Genomic DNA, 22,307 nt, shown 5'->3' on the forward strand with positions numbered 1-22,307 from the left:
GGAGATTTCAATACACATTTGGGTAGTGATGCTGAAACGTGGCAAAAAAAAAAAATCATCCATCTCAAATAGAAAGCTAAATAGCCTCTGTTCAGTCAGTGTGCTAAATACTGGACAGTAATCACACACAATATTGTTTTCCACTTACCAAATAAGAGAAGGACACAAGCAGTGGATCCTATGGTATAAACAATGAGAATTTATGGACTGTATCAGTGTCCAGCAATGAACCTCAAAGATGGTTATATTCCTGCCTTTTTTGAATGACAGTGAGTGAGTGATAGTCCTGCCACCACTTAAGATGTTCCAAGATTTCACTAATGCTAAAATCGATACAATAAACTGGCCTTCAAACAACTGAAATGTATCAAATAGTCACACCACTTCTAAAGAACAATGGAAATGCAAGAGGCATTTCATACCCTCAAAGCAGTTCTACTGAAGCAAAAATTTTGATTGCACACCAATGGGACAAGTAAATAGTTTTCTCTATGATAGACTGTCTAGACTGACTCCATCCTCATCACAGACAAGGAGCTCTTAGGGTCATGAGGTTAACACTTTAGTGGTCTCCTTAACACTTTTTTTCCTTGCCTGCCAACATGCAAAATTTGTGCCCTATAGTTTAATCAAATTGCCAGCGGTTAGTGGTGGAAAATGGAATACAGTATTTCTAGAACTGATAGTAGTATACCCATTAATATCTAGAACCACCTGAAAAGGCTTTTCCTTGGTATTTAGAATACGAAGGAAATGCTGTAGAAAATCAAAGATACCATCACTGTCCTCAAGGAGGCAGGCAAAAAATAGATGACAGAAACTATTACGGAATTTCATTTCTCTCCATGGGGAACTTTCTCAGTTAGAATCCCTATTACCTGAGTTCTGAAGAACCTCGTGAAGCAGAATCACACTGTCCTTTCAGACTCTATATGAACTCTGACCTATGAACTCCCACACGGTTTAAGTCTAGGCTACCTTCAAGTGTACTGATCTTTCATGACAGATAACATCCACCCGGTTTACTCTGAATGCTCTGGGCTTCAAGTCTAGCCACAGAGTACCTGCAGGACCAGGTTTTTGCTTTAGAACACACCCTTCCTAATAGTATGATATAAAATAGATTATAGGACTAAAAACCAGACCATACAGGAGGGCCGGCCCATTGGACTGACCCCTTAACGAAATGGCTGCAGCCCAGTATTATCTCCAACAGCAGCATTTGTATCACTATCTTGACATCTAACAATGTTTTGGGATACTCCATTTATTTTTCCCCCACTCTACACTTGTATTTTCCAAGTGCTTAGTGCAGTGCTCTGCATACAGTAAGCACTTAGTAAATATGATTGAATGAATGAAAAGTTATCCTCCATTTTGGTCCACTTGTCCATTAAACTACCCAACCCAACTGGAACCCAGGAATTTTTCTGTCTGGACAATTTAAATTTGGGGTGGTTTGGTAGGGATCAGAAAGAGGACAAGTTTTACTTAATATTTACATATTTACATAATTGACCTGGGGATGATAAACAATAAATTCCAAGTCTTTACCACCCTGAGTGAAGAAGTGTTTTCTCTGTTTGTTTCGAACCTACCATCTTTAAGCTTCAGTGGGTGTCCCTCTGTCCTGGTGTTAGGGGATTTGGTGAACAAGAAGTCCATATTCACCACTCCATACCTTTTGTGATTTTTGTACACTTCTATTTTGTTTCCTTTTCAGCATGTGTCTATTCAGTTTTAATCTTTTCAGTCGCATCCTCCCAAAGAAGCTTCTCTCTGAACATCCTGACTGCTTTCTTTGAGTCTTTTCAATTTCTCTTGTGTCCTTCCAAAATATAACAACCAGATCCGTATACATTATCCCAGGGGTGAACAGACCAACATTTTAATAGAGCGACTGTCTAACCTTATGTAATAGTGTCAGCATTCAGTTTGAGTCTTTTTGGTTGTGACTAAACTTTGGACCAATGATTTGAAAGAATCATCAACAACTCCGAGGTCTCTTTCCTGGATCACGAATGGTAGCTCCAACCCCATCATCATGTAGCTGCAATTTGGCTTATTTTTCCCCAGGTGCATTACTTTGTTCCATCTCTCACCAAAACTCATTTGCCATTTTCTGGCTCACTCAGTTTTCCTGCAGTTTATTCTTATCTACATGGCATTTCATCACCTGGAAGAGCTTAGTGTCATTTTCAGATACTTCACCACACAATCCCTCTTCCACGTCAATTATGTAAATATGTAAAAATTAAGTAAAACTTGTCCTCTTTCTGATCCCTACCAAACCACCCCAACTTCTCAGTTCCTGAAAAGTGACTATTTAACACTTTTGTTCCTGTCTTTAATTGGTTTTCCATGCAGGCATGGCAGCTTTCTAGTCCTTCCAGTTCCACAGTTACTTTAAAAAACAACAACACAAAAATGCTCATTTGGAAATTGACAAAGGCTTTTGGCAATCTAAATATATGATGGCCCCTGGTTCTCCTCCTTTCACTGAATTGCTGAGAAACAAAGCCTGAGCTCTCCTTTACAGAAACCAAGTTTTCTACTAACCAGATGTTGTGCTGTCATGCCAGGCTAACAGAGCTTTCTACTGTATATATTTCATTTTTCTTCCTACCCTCTGTCTTCACTTCTCCCAAGTCAACCTTCTAGCTGAACCTTGCTCTCAACTCTTCCACCTCTGACTCCTTGCTCCTGCTGTTCCCTTGGAACTCCTTCTCCCTGCTAGACAGACACAGCTCTCCTAACATTCAAAGTCCTCCTAAAACCTCAACTTCTCCAACAAGCTTTCCCTGACTAATTTCCCAGAACCCTGAGCCATATCATCTCTTCAGCCATAGAGAACACTTTCAAACTCATTTACACCCTCCTTATAGGTCTGTCCAATTTATTCTGACAGTTTGGAAATATAGTATGTTTAACTCCCAGGTTAGAATTCAAGTCCCTTGTGGGCAGGGAATACGACATTTTGTTATTCAGTAGTTCTCAAGCTCCTAGAACCATGCACTATACCAAGTGTGCTCTCAAAATATGCAACTATTTCTACTACCAGTTTTCTTAGTTCACCAGTCATCCTGAAGATTTTCTCTACAGCTGCCAGAACCTAGACCTGCTGCTGAGAGCATCAAATGCTTCAGTGAGTTCAAATAATATAGGTTGTTCTTAGTGTTGTTTTCTGTTCTTTTCCTAAATAGGATGAGTTTTTAGGTTTGTCACTACAGCTCATTCTGTAATTGTGAAATGTAGTAAGGAAGGGCCAAGAGTTCCACTGTCAACATCTTTCAAACACAGAGAGAGGAAGCTGCCAAACCCCAAACTGTCAATTCGGTACTTTTAAAGTGTTTCAAGTTCACCCCGTTGATCCACCGCCTCTCTGAACTCTTTGGTCATCTCATCTTTCTCATATTCTGGGCTCCTGTTTCTATCTGATGTGGCAGTATTATGCATCTTGTTGGTTGACTCTTCGCAAGTCTCAGTGACACTCTGAAGGCAGTCGTTAAATACTCTTGTTAATCTCTCCACTGCTTTCACTAGCAGGGCATACAAAACATCCATTTCTGTTTGAGTAACATTTCATGCTGTGGTCCTTGGTCTGAATAGAATCAGTACAGTTGCTGGCTAAAAAGCACTGGGTCTCAGCACTTTGTGAAATATCAGTCCCAGTCATCAGAAAGAAAGCCATTACTGTTATGACTAAGGTAAAGGAAGAACAGCTCTGAGGCACCTGTCTAATTGGCCTTGGCAGTGGGAGTGCATGATTCAGGATGATTTAAATGGCCTGTGACAAAAGGATAGTTAACAGTCTGTGAAATGTCCATTATCCTTAGTTCGAAGGAGCCTATTGATTTGGGACTTTGTCTTCATCCCAGAGGGAATTAGAGCCAAGTGATGAGAAACATCTAACTCAACAAAGGTGACGCCAACAGCAACAACAAAAGAAATTACTGGGAGACAAAGCCACTAATGAACTATAAACTCAATCTGCCCACAAGTAAGAGGCCAGTTCATAGTCAAAGCAGATCATTTACTGTCCCCACCCACCCTTTTCAAGAATTTCTGGAACCATATATGGCAGAACATTCAGGAGAAACCTTTCACATTATTAACTCAAGAATTCTAAATAGGCCCACCGTGACTTACTTGTATGCAAAATAAATGACAAAAACAAATATACTTTAATGTGAGAACCTATTTTGACAATGATAAGTAGCTTAAAAACTTCAATCCTGCCAAGTAGACTGGTAAGATAATAACAATAATAATAATGATAATGGTAATTGTTAAGCGCTTACTCTGTGCCAAGAACTGTTCTAAGCACTGGGGTAGATACAAGTTAATCAGGTTGGATACAGTCCCTGTCCCACATTAGGCTCACACTCTTAATCCCCACCTTTTACAGAAGAGGTAACAGACACAGAAAAATTAAGTGACCTGCCCAAGATCACGCAACAGACAAGTGATGGAGACAAGATTAGAACCCATGACCTTCTGACTCCCAGGCCCCGATCTAGCCATTACACCATCTGAGTGTGAATTTATAGTCCCTCCCCAACACTGGTCCCCTCAACGGCAGTACGTCAGTACAGTTAGACTGTGGATTTGATGGAATAGTTTAGTTATACATCCTTATACAACACTCCAGAGTCCCATACATCATTCATGAAGAAACCACTGGAAAAATATACTCCCCCCTGGGCTCAGTAACAGGCTGCATATCCATCAACATTACACTTCCAGCCTAGTGGAAAGAGCCTAGGCCTGCAGTCAGAGAAACTGAGTTCTAATCTCAGCTCTACCATTTGCATGCTGTGTGACCTTGAGCAAGTCGCTTCATATTCTCTGTACCTCAGTTTCCTAATCTGTAAAATGCAGATTCAATAATTGTTCTCCCTTCTCCTTAGACTGTGCACACCATGTGGGACAGGCATTAAGTCTGACCTAATTTGTATGAAAATTACAGTAAGCACTGAAATACCATCATCATCATAATCACCATCCCCAAAGCTGAGCATTGATCAAACTATGAACACTGTCCACGGAAGTCCAATGCCATCATTCTGCAATGGCAGAGAAGAGCAATTGGTAAAGTATTCATGTGACATTCTTCATGAAAAGGATGGACTGGTTGATGATTGGAACACAGTGAGCCACCATATTAGACAGTAGCCCAAGGCATTTGGTTCCCAACCAAGAGAGGCTTTCACTCAAAGGGTGATATTTAGTAGATGCTACCTACAGATAAGGCCATTGTCTACTTCCTGTAGATAAAATCAATCAGAAAATTCTAGAAATAGATTATACAAAGATATTTTACAGAAGAAAACTTTACTTACACCAGAATAGAAAGGCTCACCAGACACACAGATCACATCCTGTTCCTGAATCATCAAAATGTCTTTGGCTAGGTGCAGTCGCACTTTGAAAGGCTCCTGATTACCATCCTGCAGCAAACAAATCCCTGTCTTTGTCTTAAGACAAAAAAAAGAAGAGGAAAAAAAATTAGCTTAGTTTTCAAGACATAATTTCAACCTCATACACAAACTCAAGGAGTCACATCTGTGAGGAGAATGGTGCTGATTGGAAGAGATCAGCAAACATACATCATGGCGGTTCTGACGTCTGATTGGGAACCTGGTGGGGAAAAGCATCAACCAGCAAAGAAGTAGACAGGCCTGGGAGTCAGAAGGGCCTGGGTTCTAATCCTGACTCCACCACTTGTCTGCTGTGTGACCTTGGGCAAATCACTTAACTTCTCTGTGCCTCAGTTACCTCATCTGTAAAAGGGAGATTAAGACTGTGAGCCCCATGTAAGAGAGGGACTGGGAGTAGTGAAGGCTCAGAAGGATGTTTGCCCTAGGACTTAATTTAAATGCAGTACCTGTTGGGAACTGAACAGGTGGGAAAACAGTGAACAAACTACTAACCAAACAAGACTGACACCTGCTATTAGGTCCAGGCTGCTTACTGCTAATAAGGACTGTCCCAAACAAACCCCAATTTTGGAGGAAAGCAGACCAAGGAACGAGAGACACTACCAATCATACACAGTAGCTACCAGCAATAATCAGCAATAGTCACGTTTTAGGGAGCTCATGCCTGTATAGTATTTGCAGTTTTGCAGTCGGTCCAGCACACTAAGGTTAAATGTAATTAGGTGTGGGTTGTTTTTTGGAGAGGAGTTTGAGTCGGGAAAGGGAGGAAACTAGAAGTGCCCCAAATGAGTAAAACTGCATCATGCGAATGTTCTCATTGGTATCCTTAAAGCAAGCACTAGACAGTTCTGTGGTGCAGATCATAGTAGAATGCTGATTAGCATCTCTGTGCCCCTTTACATTATTTGGCATCATGCAGTGTGGTCATCATCAGTTTGAGTGCAGAGCTCTGTATTAGGCATTTGGGAATCAACACTAGGAATAACGCCCAGCCCCTGCCCCAGAGGGCCTTAAAATTTAATGGGGAAGACAGATACACTGCATAGATACAACTGCTAAAAAACAAAAACAGGGAAACAAAGAAATGGGTACATAAAGGGAATTAATATACTCTCTACATATGAGTTTTAAGAGTGAAAGTCCTAGTAAGCATCTAGAGAGTACAGCGGGGAAAGGGCAGTTGAGAAGTCAACGTTCCTTTGCTTCCATTGCACCACAGTATCTAGCTTCAAGCCCAAGAGCCACTTGTAGCCAGGTGACAGAGCCACATTTGTTTGGAATTTGTTAGAAAAGAGCAATGGAAGAGGTAATGAAAAATTCTCCTGAGCGCCTCAGCCCTGAAGAAGGCCACCTGAGAACAAATGCTCTGGGACTACCCAGTCCCCTGCTTAGCCAATCCAGTCCCAGAGCCATTTTAGATCATTTCCCTGGAGAAAAATCATTAGGATGCATGTGTACACCACTGTAGGTTACCTTTGGCCACAGAGCAGGCCAAGTAGGAGCTCACCATAAGCCTCCACCCTACTCTCTTTGCATTTTACACCCTTTCCAAGTACTCAGTTCAGCATTCTGTTTTAGTTCCTCCAGCTTCAATAACCAATGATGGGATCCAAGGATCTATGTCTTCGATTCTCAGAGGTGCTGATATCCCCTGAACCATTTTTTTAATATATCTTATGTTTGACATGTTTAGCTTTAGAATTCTGAGCCTCAGTTGTTTGCAAGTTGTTAATACTTGACTTTAGAACGTAACTGAATGTTGGGGAGATATTTTGACTTCTCCCTTTGTAGAGTGTCAACTAAGGTAGCAAGGACTCCCTAAGACAGTCCTTCACAGGTGAGGTCAGCTCAGAAGGAAAATCAGCTTTAGGAAGAACAACGGCAGGCTAGTAGTAACGAAATGAAAACAAAGGTCAAAAACAATATGGAATAATAATCTTAAACAAAAGTTTTGGAAATTAGCATCTTCTTCATCCTTTTCTCTTTCTAGGTCTGCTACTCTATCTTCCTGTTTCATCAATAATCTTGACTTAAACATGAGTGATGAAGTTTGGAGAATGGTAAGTGCAGGTAGGAATCATTTTCACATTTTTAAGAATGAATTTTTAAAAGGGGTGGTCTTTCATTGGGATTTAAAAGTAAAACAACTTGTTCAGTTTTGATTTGACTCTTTTAGCACCCAGGAGATAGGCAGAACTTGGAAAGTTTCTACCTACCTACCATCTATGTTCTCTTTGGGTGAGTTCCATCCATTGCCGGTTTATGTCATATCTATATTAACTTAAATGCATGCTTCTCGGCAGTATGGTAGTTAGCACTAATTCATTTTTTATACTTGAGTGTGAATTTTTTTTCCTCTTTCAATTATGTTTCTCATATTTAGCTGTTTTCATCTCTGGTGTCTGAAGAAAACTTTATCTCAGCTTCTCTCTTTTTTTTTTTTTTTTTTTACTTTCCAAATACAGTACTTCTTATTCCTATAAAAATAGAATCTTCTTCTGCAGACATATCTTTCCATTAGAGGAATAGTGGATCTATATTTACTGAGTGCTGAGAGCTAGTTATTTTTAAAGAGATATGGGCTACAAACAAAATAAAAAAGTCTTCCAGTTCTTTGCTAGCAAAAAACCAAGTTCCCTCCTGTAAGCCACCCAGAACTGATGGGAATATGTAATTGCAATGTTTCAATTTTGATTAAGTAATTAATTACTGAGGGACTAGCCATAAAACTTCTTAGGACTTGAGCAGAGCTGAAACCTACCACTGGAAAAAGAAAGAAGGAAACAAAGGCAAAATCTATTTTAAGAAATAAAGCCTACCTGGAATGGAACTTGATATATGGAGCAAAGAAATGAAGAGAGACAGTTTGAAAAAAAACGGTGTCGGGAATCAATTTCATATGAGCCTTTTAAACAGAAGATAAACTCCCTGGGCTGAAACCCTTTGACCTGATCACTTCTCTACCAGATGAGCTATGACAACACTATTTCTCCATTTGGGGAGCAAGTCATTTGATTGTCCATGCCAACATCTCTTACTGTCCATCAATATCGCAGCACTGGACGAGGCTGCATGGAAAAGGAAGAGTGCCCCCCTAGATGGGTGCTGGATGTCCCTGATTTTGGAGGGCTCTCTCATCAGTGGAAAGGAAACCGCCAGGGAGTGGTCAGGCCCTAGAAATGATGTGGTGTGGCCCCCTGCACCAGCCCTTATCCCTGCATTGGCCCTGCTCTGATGCTCCTGATGTTTACCAGCTCTTGTCTGTCTACTAATACAGAGGACAGTAGTGTGCACATGTGCACACACAACCACCCACTGGTATTCTTTATTTTCTCTTTTGCCTTTCCCCCGTTTTGTTTTGTTTTTTTCAAGCAAGTGGAAACTACTTCCCTGGCCCTGACTAAGCCACTCTATCACATGCATAGACGGCTTGGGAAAAGGGTGAGGACACAGAGATATTAAGGTCTGTTGTGTGACCGCCAACTATACCCTTTCTCCCTGCCAGCCTTTCTAAATAGGTGCAATTGGGCAAGAAATTTTGGAGGGCTCTCTGCAAATCATCACCACTACTGCAAAAGCAACTGAAGTATGTATCTTGCCAGCAGTGGGACAAACCTTGACCCTCCCCCCGGAAACAATGGCATCTGAGCAATGCTCAGCAGAATGGTGAGGGACTAGAAGGGGTATTTGTATGGACAAAGTGTGAAAGTGCATTTCACACCTATGGGTACAATCTCACTTTCAAGCAGGGTCATTTTTGAATCGAAGGACAAATCTCTTTCTACTGATGGACTAAATCAAGTGAAAGTTCTTTTCTTTTAAGGTAAAAAGATTAATGATGCTCTTAAGGAATACTGCTTTATATGCCTTCTTGGTTTTGGTTCATTCAAATACATTACTAAAGCTCCAGAAAGGTTTTTTCTGTCCATAGTCAAGGGGTTTTTGTGTGGAACAAAGGGACATGTTGTAATAGAAATTGTGATAAAATTAAGATTCAAGTCTATATCCACGTGCATGTTGTACACTGGGACTGGGACATCAAGAACAGAGAAGAAAACATTTTCCTCCTTTGAGAGACAGACTCTCATGCATTCTAAATTCCACAAGGAATGTAAATGAGCCAAAGTGGGCACCCAGGGAGTGTACCGGAGCCAAAGAGAATGCTCTGCAGAGAGAAATGTGAGATCTCTGCTCTGCCCCTAACCACACTGGACTGCCTTGGCATCTTCAAGGGCTGGATGTTTGAGGCTCTGTCTCCCGGTGGAACACTGGAGCCCAAAGCTCACTGTTCTGCCCAGGCTTGAGGTGGGAAAAGACTACATTCTCATCTTCCCACAGAGAGCTTTATTGATGAAATCTATAGTTCTGTACAGAGCCAGGCCAGTCCCAAGCCCATAGGTCAACTTAAGCGGAGTTCCAAGGCCTCTACAGTGCTGTAGAGTTCTGGGGCTTAGAGGGCTGCAGGATGGCAACCAGAGCCCTAACACATTCCCAGATGCTTAACGGTCCCGAGCGGATCGCTGAGCCTGGTGGACGATGAAAAAGCTAGCACATGGGATAGGTGTTTCCTGGAAGTGAGACCTAGGCCACTTCCTTTCCCTGTTGTCTTGGGCAGGACTCCGATGTGCAGCCCAGTATCTAAATCAGTGTGCTGCCAGGTACTGGAATTAGGCCATCACCCAACTCAAGTGCAGCCCAGTAAATGACACCCGATATGATGAGGGAGGGAGGTTATGTTCCCCAGCACTCAGTACAGTGGTCACAGAAGGCACTCAATAAATATCGGGGATGATGCATGACGCTGCATCAAAAAAGGAGATTTCCCTAAGCATACATGAGAAGCAGCATGTCCTAGTGGAAAGAGCACAGGCCTGGGATTCATAGGGTCCTGACTCCATCACTTGCCTGCTGTGTAACCTTAGGCAAGTCACTACACTTTTCTGTGCCTCAGTTACCTCATCTGTAAAATGGGGATTGAGACTGTGAGCTCCACATGGGACAGGGAATAGGTCCAACTTGATCTGCTTGTATCCACCCCAGCACTTAATACAGTGCCTGGCTCACAGTAATCGCTTAACCAATAACATCATTATTACTGCTTGCACTTTGCTGAGATAGCAGGAAAAGATTGACAGGTTTCAGCAGTACTTTGAGGGTCAAGCTTGACCTTTAGCCAAACCCTTTTAGTGGACCCCTGTTTCTACAAATCGTTCCCTGAATATCCATTCTTATCCATCTCTTGGTTTATGTGGAAAGAGAGAAAGACATTTTAAACCTACCTCTTCACAGGTAGTCCTGAAATCCATGTGCTATGGCACGGCAAAGAGTATTTGTCTGGAAAAAAAAGAGAAAGAGACCTCAGCATCAAAGGCTATATGGGGAAAACATGAATATGGATATTAAATTTAAAAAGCAAAAGTCTTATCCTCCACCTAGGTTTATGGCTTTCTCATAGAGAGAAGGAATTCATGGGAACTGCTGCTGGGGCATAAATGAAGTGGAAGGAGGGAGAGAAGAGAAAGAACTCAGCAGCTTTTATAAAATATCAATATTCTAATTTCATTCAGTAAACTTTAGTGGGAAAAAGTATTTCAGCCCATCTCTCCGCTCCACTAAGCATGCAAACATGATCTATTGTACGATTAACCTCTTTCCTCAAGTGTTGTTTTATTTCTTACATTCATTTTTGAAGTCGTGGTTGCTGCTGGGAAAAGGACCTGGGAAGGAGTAATTAAAAGTTGCATTTCACGCTGTTATCTCTTGCAAAGGGTTGACTAATCTTTTTTCTTCTAATTAAAAAGCTTTATGCCCGACTAATTTTTTCTCTTGGACTTTAGATTTTATTCACAAACATTATTGCTCTGTGAAAGCAAATCATTTTTCAGAGGGACTAATTTTCTGAAGCATCAGTGTGTTGGAGAACACAAAATTATCCCAAACTGGAACTTGGTGGAGTCCTGGTTTTGGTGCACTGCGCACTCCAACCACTGACTGAGCAGATAGAGCTGGGCCCCAAACACATCTCAAGCTGAACTTTGGAATTTGCACAGAGCACAGTTAAATAGTTTTGTTTTAGTCACCAGGTACACTTACTGGAATAAGGTGTTGTCATAGGATAATGGTATCCTGTCATTATAAAACAATCCTGACAGAGCCTAGTGATTTAGGAAAATGAGATGTCATAGCAAAATAAAGCTTTAATTTCAGAGTAGGTAACACATGGGCCTTTGTGATGATGAACTACCATGTACCGATTTTGTACTTGTTATATGTGACTGATGAAATCTTAAAAACCCCAGCCCAAGGATATCTGTGAAACAGATTGTCATCTGTTTCCCAAACTAATACTGAGCTGATAGATTACCACTGACCTAAACAGAGTCCTCTTACGGATCCCGACATATATTTCTTTGAGGGTTTCATTGTTTTCCTTATTGCCAAAAGTTTCTTTGTTGAGAGAATAGCTGTAACTATTGACTATGAGCCACAAATAACTTGTTTTGGTTTGCAGACTTTCCCTTGACAACAAGGAGCTGAATCTGAAAGACACTAAGAAATAGAGGATCGATTCTGTTTGAGGTTAAAAGTGACTATTTGGTGATGATTTGTTCAGTGTTTCAAGTACAAAAATAAATTGGCGGATAGCCATAGTTCCATCCCAGAAGACAGGTGTTTATTCTATCACCATGCCTGTCTTCCACTCTGGTAGTCTCTGAGAAGATAGGCAGAGGGAGTTAGATGGAAAGCAGTCTAAAATACCCTTTTATCACCCTGAAGGGAAAATTCCTAGGTCGGGTCTGAAAATATGCAGCAAAAAGAGGGACAGGTGCCATGACTTCTGCTTTTGTACTCTCTCAAGGACTTAGAACAGTGCTCTGTACACTGTAGGGGCTCCATAAATATGACTGATTGATTTAAATATTGTTTGTTAATGGAGGTGCCCAATTACACTAGGTACTAAAGTTATTCTCCCCGGGAGTAGGGGGAAGTAACTTGGGAGGAGCGGTGCCTATTTCAGACCCTGACTGCCTTAATGCTGAGGATGCCACAGAGAACTCAATGAATGGCCAGTCCCCTGGTCACCTGGAAGACCGCAACCCCTCTCAAAGAGCTTTTTCTGTTATGAGGAAATATCCTTAGAGATGGAGAGAATGAAAAAACGTAACTTTCTTCATAAAACAAAGCAACTGAGTCTTAGTGCTCAATTGCTAGACTTTTAGGGAAAAAGAAAGTTTATCTTTTAGAGAGTTGTCCGTCATACTTGAAGATGCTGCTATGATGATGAAATTCACCAATGAGGCCGCTGCTTCTTGGGCTACAAAGAGGTCATCTCCCACGTGCGCTCTGCTCACCCCACTTGGGCAGATTGGAGGGTCATGGAAGGAAACTTAGGGGTGCCTAGGAGTCAGAGTAGGGTAATCTACTTTGAAAGATAGGATGGTGGGGGGAGGAGGAGGGGAAATTTAAAATTAGTCAGGGATTGGAATGGTTACCTTGTCTTTTTGCAATGGCTAGCACATTTGAAGTTTTTCTACATTAAGAAAGCTCCAATCTAAATTAAAAATAGAAAATTTATACTATTTTTGCAGACTTCTAATGTACAACTATACTTATTTCTGGGAACTACTTCTTACTCAGTAACTTCTTACTCAGTAGGTGCTTTTTGCTTCTTACTCACAACTTCTTACTCAGGTGCTTTTTGCTCAAGAGGAATTATTTTAGAAATTTTAAGCATACTATGTACATGCATATGCACACATTCATACATTTGTTTGTGCAACTGTTCATTCATTTTTGAAGTAAAATATATTTAAATATTTCATACAGCTCCCTTAAAACAATATCACAAAAATGCATTCTTGAAGGCTTTAATCTGTTTTCTGAGGGTACCCATGGTGTGATGAAAAATTGATTGCTGTACCTTTTTCTAGGTAATTTTTTAAAAAAGAAAATTTTCATAATCCTCAAGGTCACATTTCTAACTGGGCCTATAATATGGTATGTTACAAATACAAATTTCCCTCTAACCTCTTTTCCATCCCTTATTTTGATTTCATATGTTGTACTGGTTAAATTGTTTTCACTATATCATAGGGATAAGGGGCTATTCTGTAATAATAATAATTTTGGTATTTGTTAAATGCTTATTATGTGCCAAGCTCCGTTCTAAGTGCTGGAGTGGATACAAGCAAATTGGGTTGGACACAGTCCCTGTCCTACATGGGGCTCATAGACTCAATCCCCATTTTACAGATGAGGTAACTGAGGCCTAGAGAAGCAAAGTGACTTGCTCAAGGTCACACAGCATAAAAGTAGCGGAGCTAGGATTAGAATCCATGATCTTCTGACTTCCAGGTCCATGCTCTATCACTAATCTATGCTGCTTCATGCTGTACAATCCAGATTATCTCCAGACTGTAAAACCCATTACGGGCAGGGAAAGTGTCTGCTAATTCTGTTATATTGTACTATCCCAAGTACTTAATACAGTGCTCTGCACATAGTAAGTGCTCAATAAATACCAATGATTGACTGATTCAGATATCCAAGGTGTTGGGGTGTGCAAATTGTTAATTTCTTTTTTTCTCCAGGAACAAGATGAAATAGCAGAGGTGCTATAAGCTTCAATTCTCTTGGCATTCCTTCTCCCTTTGAACATCACCCTCATACCAATAGAATCATCCTTCAAAGATTGAGAATCAGCATACTTTGCCTGACACTATAGTGTCTTGGGGTCTGCCTGGTCATTTGGAATTCTGTAACCGGTTTATATTTCGCAAAATGGTGTTATCTAAACTAATTAATTTCTGAGCATTAAATTTAATTCTAACTGTGAGGCTCCTGGAGGGCAACAGTCTAATACTCTGTTTTGTTCTAACCAGATCTAGTGCATCTTGGGGTCACTTTGCTGACCACTTACTGTCGACTCTCCCATCCCCCATTTCTCTTTGACCTTTATGACTACTCATTCCTTACCCTTCCTTTATACTTCTCTGAGCTGAAGAAGGAAAAGTAATGTGTGTTTTAAAAGGAAGTTAGAAGACACCCCATCTCTTGGATGCTGTGTGATGCTGTTGTAAGATGACTGCTACTAGTCTCGACTTTGAAGGACGTCATACCACTGGTGCCCTCTTGGGCTCTTATAAAGGAAATTATCTGTACATAACTGTGCAAAGGAAGAAGTAAAGGATTCAATTTCCTACATGAAGAACAATATGGAAGAAATAGTGAAAAGAAAATCCATATAAATATTAATGATCTTTTTAAAAGAATAAAGTAAGTGAATTACTTTCCCTTTGAATAAAATACAAAATGAAATGCACTTTTCTAGTTCCCTCAATTATTTAGTGGCATTGACACTTGTCATTGGGTACCTTTACAAGGGCAGCATGTTTGAAATGGAAATTCTTGATAAACACAATACTGTTGGTTTGATGCCCATTAGAATGTCATATATTAGGCTTTCTTAAATGATTTGGAAAAACTCAGAAATGCTATCTATTGCAAATAGACATGGCAGCCACTGGAGATAACAGCACTGGTAGTCAAAGGTTTGTGAAGTTAATATGTATTTACATAGCACACCTTTCCTCTTGTTGAAATAGCACATTACCCCAGTCCATTTCTTACTGCTCCCTTAATTCAATCAGCATTCTAATAACCTTTTTATTCCTAAAAATAATAATACCCTGAATATTTACATAGTGCTTTTGCTTTTCCAAAGTACTTTCATATGTGTTATACTCAGTTTATCATCACAGCTTCTCTGAAAGTTTGGTAGAAGTAGAACTTGTCATCTCCATCTTACAAATGAAGAAACAGAGACACACAGAGGTTATGGACTTACCTAGGGTTACATAGTAGACAGTGGCAGATCTTAGATTAGGAATTAGGTATCCTGAAGGTTCTACAATATGGTAGTTAATTTTTTCCTCATTGGAAGCCAAAAGATCTTTGGCTGTGCTTTGCCGGGTCATCAGGTCACCCTATCTCCTCCCTGACCTAAGTGCTTGGGATGGGGTGCATAACAACACCCAGGGACTGCAGCCTTAGTAACTAACTGCTCAGCCACGGCCTCTTCCATCCCATCTGCTCATATGCCCACTCGAGCACCCCGTCTGGCGAGGACTGACCTGACAGTGAAGCAGCGGCTGGGCTAGAAGGCGATAGGCAAGTGGTATTCAGTGCCCTGGCACCTCCCCCAAAACAGATTAGGCAGGGTTTTCAATCTTTTCCTCAGCCTTGTTCAATAATAATAATGATAACAATAACGATAAGCATTTGTTAAGTGCTTACTATGTGTCAAGCACCATACTAAGGCTTGTGGTAGATGTAAATCAATCAGGTGGGACCCAGACCCTGTCCCACACTGGGCTTACCTCAAAACATCACAAAAAGCAATTTTAAAATCTTGCAAGCTCTCTTCCTGACTCATGGTACAACCCAGAGCAAACCAGGGTGTCTTTTGGGTGAAACGTGGTAGTGGTTTAACGGTGCATACCATCACTACAAAGTTGCATGGCCCATTAAGTGTAGAGGAATACCATAGCCGATCGAAAATGTACGACTAATTTAGTTAGACAGAATGTAATTACCTAGTTTGGATTATTTCCAGGACTGCGAAACTAAAAGCCTTGCCCTTTTAGAGAGCTGTAAGATCTTTAATGACCAAATTCGGGATTTTAGTTTTCAAAATTCCCTTCAAAGAGGATTATGTTCACTGGCTTCTGCAGTATCAGTACTTCACAGACACAGAAGGGAGTGTCATAAGACGGGGTGGCGGGGGGGAGAAATGAGCTCTAATTTCTCCTGTATGAAATGATGACTCTGGGAGTACATTGGTTGCGCTCCATAAGCAGAGGCTTTTAGAAGATGGAGAAGCACTTTCCAAATAGTGACACTGCTTACAATTGGTGGATACAACAGCAGGGCTAAGGGCCATCTTACCAAGTGCACTCATAGTATTAATCATGGTATTTGAGTACCAAACTCTGCTATGAGTCGGGGAAGTACAACAGAAGCCAAATCCTTATCCCAGTCCAAAAGGAGCATACAATCTAAAGGGGGAGGCTAACGTACAAAATACTCAAAGTGGGAGCAGTAGGAAGAGTGGGGATAAAATAGAGATGCAGCATAGCCTAGTGGACAGAGCACAGTCCTGGGAGTCAGAAGTTTCTGGGTTCTAATACCAGTTCTGCTGTTTGTGACCTTGGGAAAGTCATTTAACTTCTTTGTGCCTCAGTTACCTCATCTGTACAATGTGAATTAAGGCTTGGGAGCCCAATGTGGGACATGGACTGTGTCCAACCTGACTAATTTGTATCTACCCCAGAGCTCAGGATAGTGCCTGATGCATAGTAAGTGCTTAAGAAATACCATTAAAATATATATGGAACAAATATGCTAAGATGAAAGGTCAGAATGAACAGATAATTACCAGAATTAATAATACATACCAAAATAGACAATTATGCACATGAACTGAAGAGCAATGGCAACACAGAAGGGAGAGAGAGTAGGGGAATTGAGGGTTAAGTCAGAAGGCCGCTTGGGGAGATGTGATTTGAATAAGGTTTTGAGTGTGGGGAGAATGACGGTCTGTCAGATTTGAAGTGGGAGGGAATTCCAGGCCAGAAGGATGTGGTGGGTGGTGGAGTCGGTGGTGAGGTAGACAAAATCGAGGTACAGTGAGGAGGTTGTGGCCTTAAAGCCAATGGTAAGGAGTGTCTGTTTGATATGAATATGGACGGGCAAACACTGGAGGTTCTTATGGAGTTGGGAAACATGGACCGAAAATTTTTTTTAGAAAAATGATCCAGAAAGCAGAGTGTAGTTTCGACTGAGGTGGGTCGAGATTGGAGGCAGGGAGGTCAGCTAGGAATCTGATGCAGTAGTCAAGGTGGCATAGGATCATTGAGAAGCAGCAAGGCCTAGTGGAAAGAACATGGAACTGGGATCAGAGGACCTGGGTTCTAATCCCAGCTCTGCCACTTGTGTGCTGCGTGACCTTGGGAAGTCGCTTAACTTCTCTTTGCCTCGATTACCTAATCTGTAAAATGGGGATTAAGACTGTGAGTCCCATTTGGGATGGGCTGTGTCCAACCTGACAAGTTTGTGTGTACCCCAGTGCTTAGTACAATGCCTGGCACATAGTAAGCACATAATAAATATCATTAAAAATGTGCTTGGCTCACCATAGTAGCTGTCTGAATGGAAGGGAAAGAGTGGATTTTAGCAATGTCGTGAACTTTGCAGTGGCAGGATTTGGTGACAGACTGAATATGTGGGTTGAATAAGAGAGATGAGTTAAGTATATATCCAAAGTTAAAGACTTGTGAGACAGGGAACGTGGTTGGTGCTGTCTACCCTGATGGGAAAGTCAGAGGGAGAACAGGGCTTGTGTGTACTGTTTTGAATATATTACATTTGAGGTGTCGGTGGGAAATCTAAGTAGAGATATCCTCTACTTGGATCTCGGTGATAGAGACAGATCTTTAAATATCAAGAACACTGTGAAGAAATATCAAAACATCAAGCACACTTTATAAGACTACCTACAGAAAGTGCAAGTCACTTGTTTGGCGGACACAGTCGCTTAATGTCTTGCAATAGTATTGCATTAAACAGTACTTCAGCTGACAGGAGAATTGATGAACCTTCCGAAGTGCCTGATCAGGCTGCAGAAAGATATGGGTCCTAGGACTTCAGTGGTCATGTCTACTGCAGGGCAAGCCTAACTGCAGTTTGAAATCAATTAGTGGTATTTATTGAGCACTTTGTAAAGAATACTGTATTAAGCAATTGAGAGAATGCAATACAAATGGTAGGTATGAGCTCTGCCCAAAAGAAAATTACAGTGTAATGGAGGAAATAGACATTAAAATCAAATAATGGACAAGGGAAGCAACCGTATATAAGGATATGTGTATATGTATGGAGGGGATGTGGAGAGTACCAGCATGTTCAGGGAGTGGGATTAATAATAATAATAATAATAATAATGTTGGTATTTGTTAAGTGCTTACTATGTGCCGAGCACTGTTCTAAGCGCTGGGGTAGACACAGGGGAATCAGGTTGTTCCACTTGGGGCTCACAGTCTTAATCCCCATTTTACAGATGAGGTAACTGAGGCACAGAGAAGTTAAGTGACTTGCCCAAAGTCACACAGCAGACAAGTGGCCGAGCCAGGATTCGAACCCATGAACTCTGACTCCAAAGCCCGTGCTCTTTCCACTGAGCCACGCTGATTAAGTGTATGGGAGAGGGTAGGGAGGGAAAGTAGGAAGGGGAGATGAAGGATTAGTCAGGGAAAGCTTTCTCGAGGGGAAAAAAAACATTATGGAATATGTTTGCATCTTTACATCTCTAATTTTAGCTCAGTGTTATCTAATGCTAAGAGGGTTTGATGCAATGGTTTTTTTTTGTTTGTTTGTTTAACTCAGCACTCAGACCACTAAGCTGGGCTAGTTTCTTTCCCCTCTGGAGGTAGTTTTGGGGCTTTCTTCTTGATTGGCTCAGGAGTTTGCCCAAATTGGAGATGACTTCCTGCATTAGCTTCCTGAAACTAAGTGTTCAACACCCCCATCACCACCCTGGAGGGACCCTGAATTCTCTTCCTGACCCAATCTTGCCCTTGTATTTGTGTGATGCATTCCCTTAGACAGGTTCATGTTTACTTAAAGATAATTTCCTAACTAAAAGTTGCCCTAGAATGTTCTTAGAACAGGAGCAAAGGTTGCAGGGCAGGGTGGGAGGATAGGAGGAGTTAATGATGCTGGTTTCAGAGGTTGGAAAGAAGGACAAGTTTCATAAAAAAATAAAATAAGATAAAAATGAAACCCTTCCACATCCTTAATTTTTTGAGCCTTGGGATTCCCTTCTTGCTAAGACTAGGACATTTATCCTACTTCATCTCTTTGATCTCCTAGTACAACTCAGTCCACACATTTCAATCTCCTGCACACTTTTTTACGTTTTCTATTAACGGAAGTAGCAAGGCTCTCTTTCCACAAATTTCTACACTCTCTCCCAAAACATGGGTCAATCCATATCTGTGACTACCCATGTCCTAGCCTTTAGGAATGGTGCCAGGACAAAGATGAAAAAAATTCTGATAATACAAAACAATTCCAGTTACAGTAGAGAGTACAAGATGACTTCAAATCATATTACTGTAATAAAGTGATGGGAAATTATGCTGAACTCAAGCCAAGACCTTAATTAATTGAATTTTTTACATCTGTTTTGTAGCAAAGCACACATATCATTGGCTTTACATTTTCCCCAGGGATGTTTAGAATGGAGAGATGATCATAATCATTTAATAATAAAAGTTTCTTACAAATTCTATAAGTTGAATCTGATACAGTGTAATATCTAGATTGTCTCAAATATACATATTAGATGGGGAAAGATAAAACAGTGACAATGTTAAAGATGCTTTTCCAGATATCTTATTTTGTCTCTTTTTCATAAAGTGCTTTTTTGAGGCAGAAAATATCTGAATTCATTTTTCAAAAACAATGTCAAATTGTTCTGAGGTGAAAAAACAGCTGATCAAAGGTTCTGACTTGGAGGTATTTTTCAGGGTTTGCATTTCTGAATTGGACATCAAACTAGCCGTTGGAGAACATTTAGTTGCCAAGAAGATGAATGCAAAACAATCTCACATATGCAGCTCATATTTTTAAGTACAGGCATCCAAGCCCACCTGTTACCGATTTCTTCACAAAGTGTGCCATAATTGTAAATCAGCCATGAATCTGATGAGGTACAACATGCCACTCAACCCCCTCTCAAAGTGGCAAGATTGAAGATGTCTTAAATATGTACACTCATGTAGTCCAGTTCAGATGCCAAGCAGTGAAATTGATCTCTTAATTTATGAAATATGATCAAATCAGTAAAAACACTAACATCATTTGGTTCCTGCAGCTAAGTCACCAGATCCTTAAATAGCTGGTGCAGCTGTCCTGAGATACCTGCCAAATCCTTATAAGACCCAAGAAGGACCCAGACAGATAAATGAAGGTGAAAACACTGCCAAAGCTGTGCTGTCCAATTTTTTTCTGTCCAGAGGATGACTCCATCCATCAAACTAAGTCTTCTTCTAACTAGACTTTGCACTTCATCAAAAGAAAAAATAAAGCCAGGAGAAATACTCTACTCAACTAAATAGCCCAGAAATTCAAACCCAGAGTTAAAGAGCTAAATAAAAAAGAAAATTAACAAAAGAGGTAGGGGACCATCATTTGAAGCTTGAAGGTGAAGGGTCCCAAACAAATAAAAGGATATTTCTCCCAGCAGGCAACACTCTGGAAGTTGTGCTCCCAAAAGAGCAATAGGCTTGAGAAAATTTTGGATAAATTAATAATAATAATAATTATGGGAGTTGTTAAGCCCTTACTGTGTGCCAGCCACTGTACTAAACATTGGGGTGTATACAAGCAAGTCAGGTTGGACACAGTCCATGTCCCACATGGGGCTCACAGTCGTACAGATGAGGTAACTGGCAGAGGGAAGTTAAGTGTCTTGCCCAAGGCCACACAGCAGACAAGTGGCAGAGCCAGGATTAGAACCCAAGACCTCCTGACTCTCAGGCCCAGGCTCTATCCACTATGCCATATAAAGAGATCCATAATGGGGAATTAGAGGTTACATTTAGGGGTGGTAGATGGCATGAGAGAAGAGGTGTTAATTCCATGGGTGCAGTAGGACAACTGTCTCCATAGCTTTTGGACCTGAGCTCTTTGCTTTGCTCATCCTAGGTCTCTGACAAAACCTGACAGTTGTTATTCAGGGCTGAAAATATCAAATCAATTAATCAATCCATCAGCAGCATTTACTGAGGGCTTATTCTGTGTATAACACTGTACTAAGTACTTGGGAGAGTATGATAGAGTTACGGAGACACAATCCCCACCCTCGAGGAGCTTACAATTTAACAGGAGAGACAGGCATTAAAGGAAATTACAGCCAAATGGCATCTTTTTGGCCTTCTAGCTCTTTAAATACTCTCCTCCCTGGGTCAAGTCTGGGTCATTAATGGGAACCATAACCAATGTTTCCTGGGCCCTGCTGGGAACTGGCTGAATCCAAATCGTGTAAATACTGTGACTGCAAGTGGTTCTGCTCTTGAACCTCCTTGTCGCCCTGCCTCCAAGGAAGTTACAAATTCTGGTTTGCCCAGGAGTGCCAAGCAGCTAGTGCCAGCCCTGCAGGAAATTCGATTCTGAACATTTGCCTCCAGGAACTTTTCATTGCTTTAGCCAAAATTCAGCAGGCACATTCCAATCTTTCATTGCTAGTTTTCCACTCCTCCCTCTCACATTGCTAGGCACAAGATCCACCTGCTCCTCAGAAATAACTGCTTCTCTTTTACTGAGTTTCTGACTGTTTTGTGACCCAGAACTTTTTCTAGTTTTGATGGACCCTCACGGACTAGACCACATTCAGTTTAACCCAGCCTGTTTCGGAAACCCTTGGCTGAATCAGAAGAAAAAGAAAATTCTGGTATTTGTTAAGTGCTTATTGTGTGTCCGGCACTGTTCTAAGTGCTGCGGTAGATACAAGCAAATTGGGATGGACACAGTCCCTGTCCCATCTGGAGCTCACAGTCTCAATCCCCATTTTACAGATGAGGAAACTGAGGCCCAGAGAAGTGAAGTAACTTGCCCAAGGTCACACAGCAGCAAGTGGCAGAGCTGGAATTAGAACTCATGACCACCTCACTCCCAGGTTTGTGCTCTATCCACTTGCCATGCTGCTCCCCAGGGAATAGCTGACTCACCCACTTAGGAATTATCCTACTTTATGGTTCTCAATCAGCTCTCCCCCTCCTACCTTACCCCTCTGATTTTCTACAA

General features: G+C 41.1%; 1 protein-coding gene across 3 annotated transcripts in view; it reads right to left on the reverse strand.

Moving 5' to 3' along the window:
* The window catches only part of SNTG1 (syntrophin gamma 1), a 426,064-nt gene that overhangs the window by 195,775 nt on the left and 207,982 nt on the right, over nucleotides 1–22,307 (reverse strand). For all 3 annotated transcript variants that reach the window (XM_039912673.1, XM_003428461.4, XM_039912672.1), the window contains 2 exons: nucleotides 10,721–10,775; nucleotides 5,343–5,477 (listed from right to left, as the gene is read on the reverse strand). In XM_039912673.1, coding sequence (XP_039768607.1) covers nucleotides 5,343–5,477; nucleotides 10,721–10,747 — 162 coding nt within the window. In that variant the 5' untranslated portion in view covers nucleotides 10,748–10,775. The remainder of the gene's footprint in view (nucleotides 1–5,342; nucleotides 5,478–10,720; nucleotides 10,776–22,307) is intronic.

The sequence above is a fragment of the Ornithorhynchus anatinus genome, chromosome 7, assembly GCF_004115215.2.
Source record: "Ornithorhynchus anatinus isolate Pmale09 chromosome 7, mOrnAna1.pri.v4, whole genome shotgun sequence".
NCBI lineage: Eukaryota > Metazoa > Chordata > Mammalia > Monotremata > Ornithorhynchidae > Ornithorhynchus > Ornithorhynchus anatinus.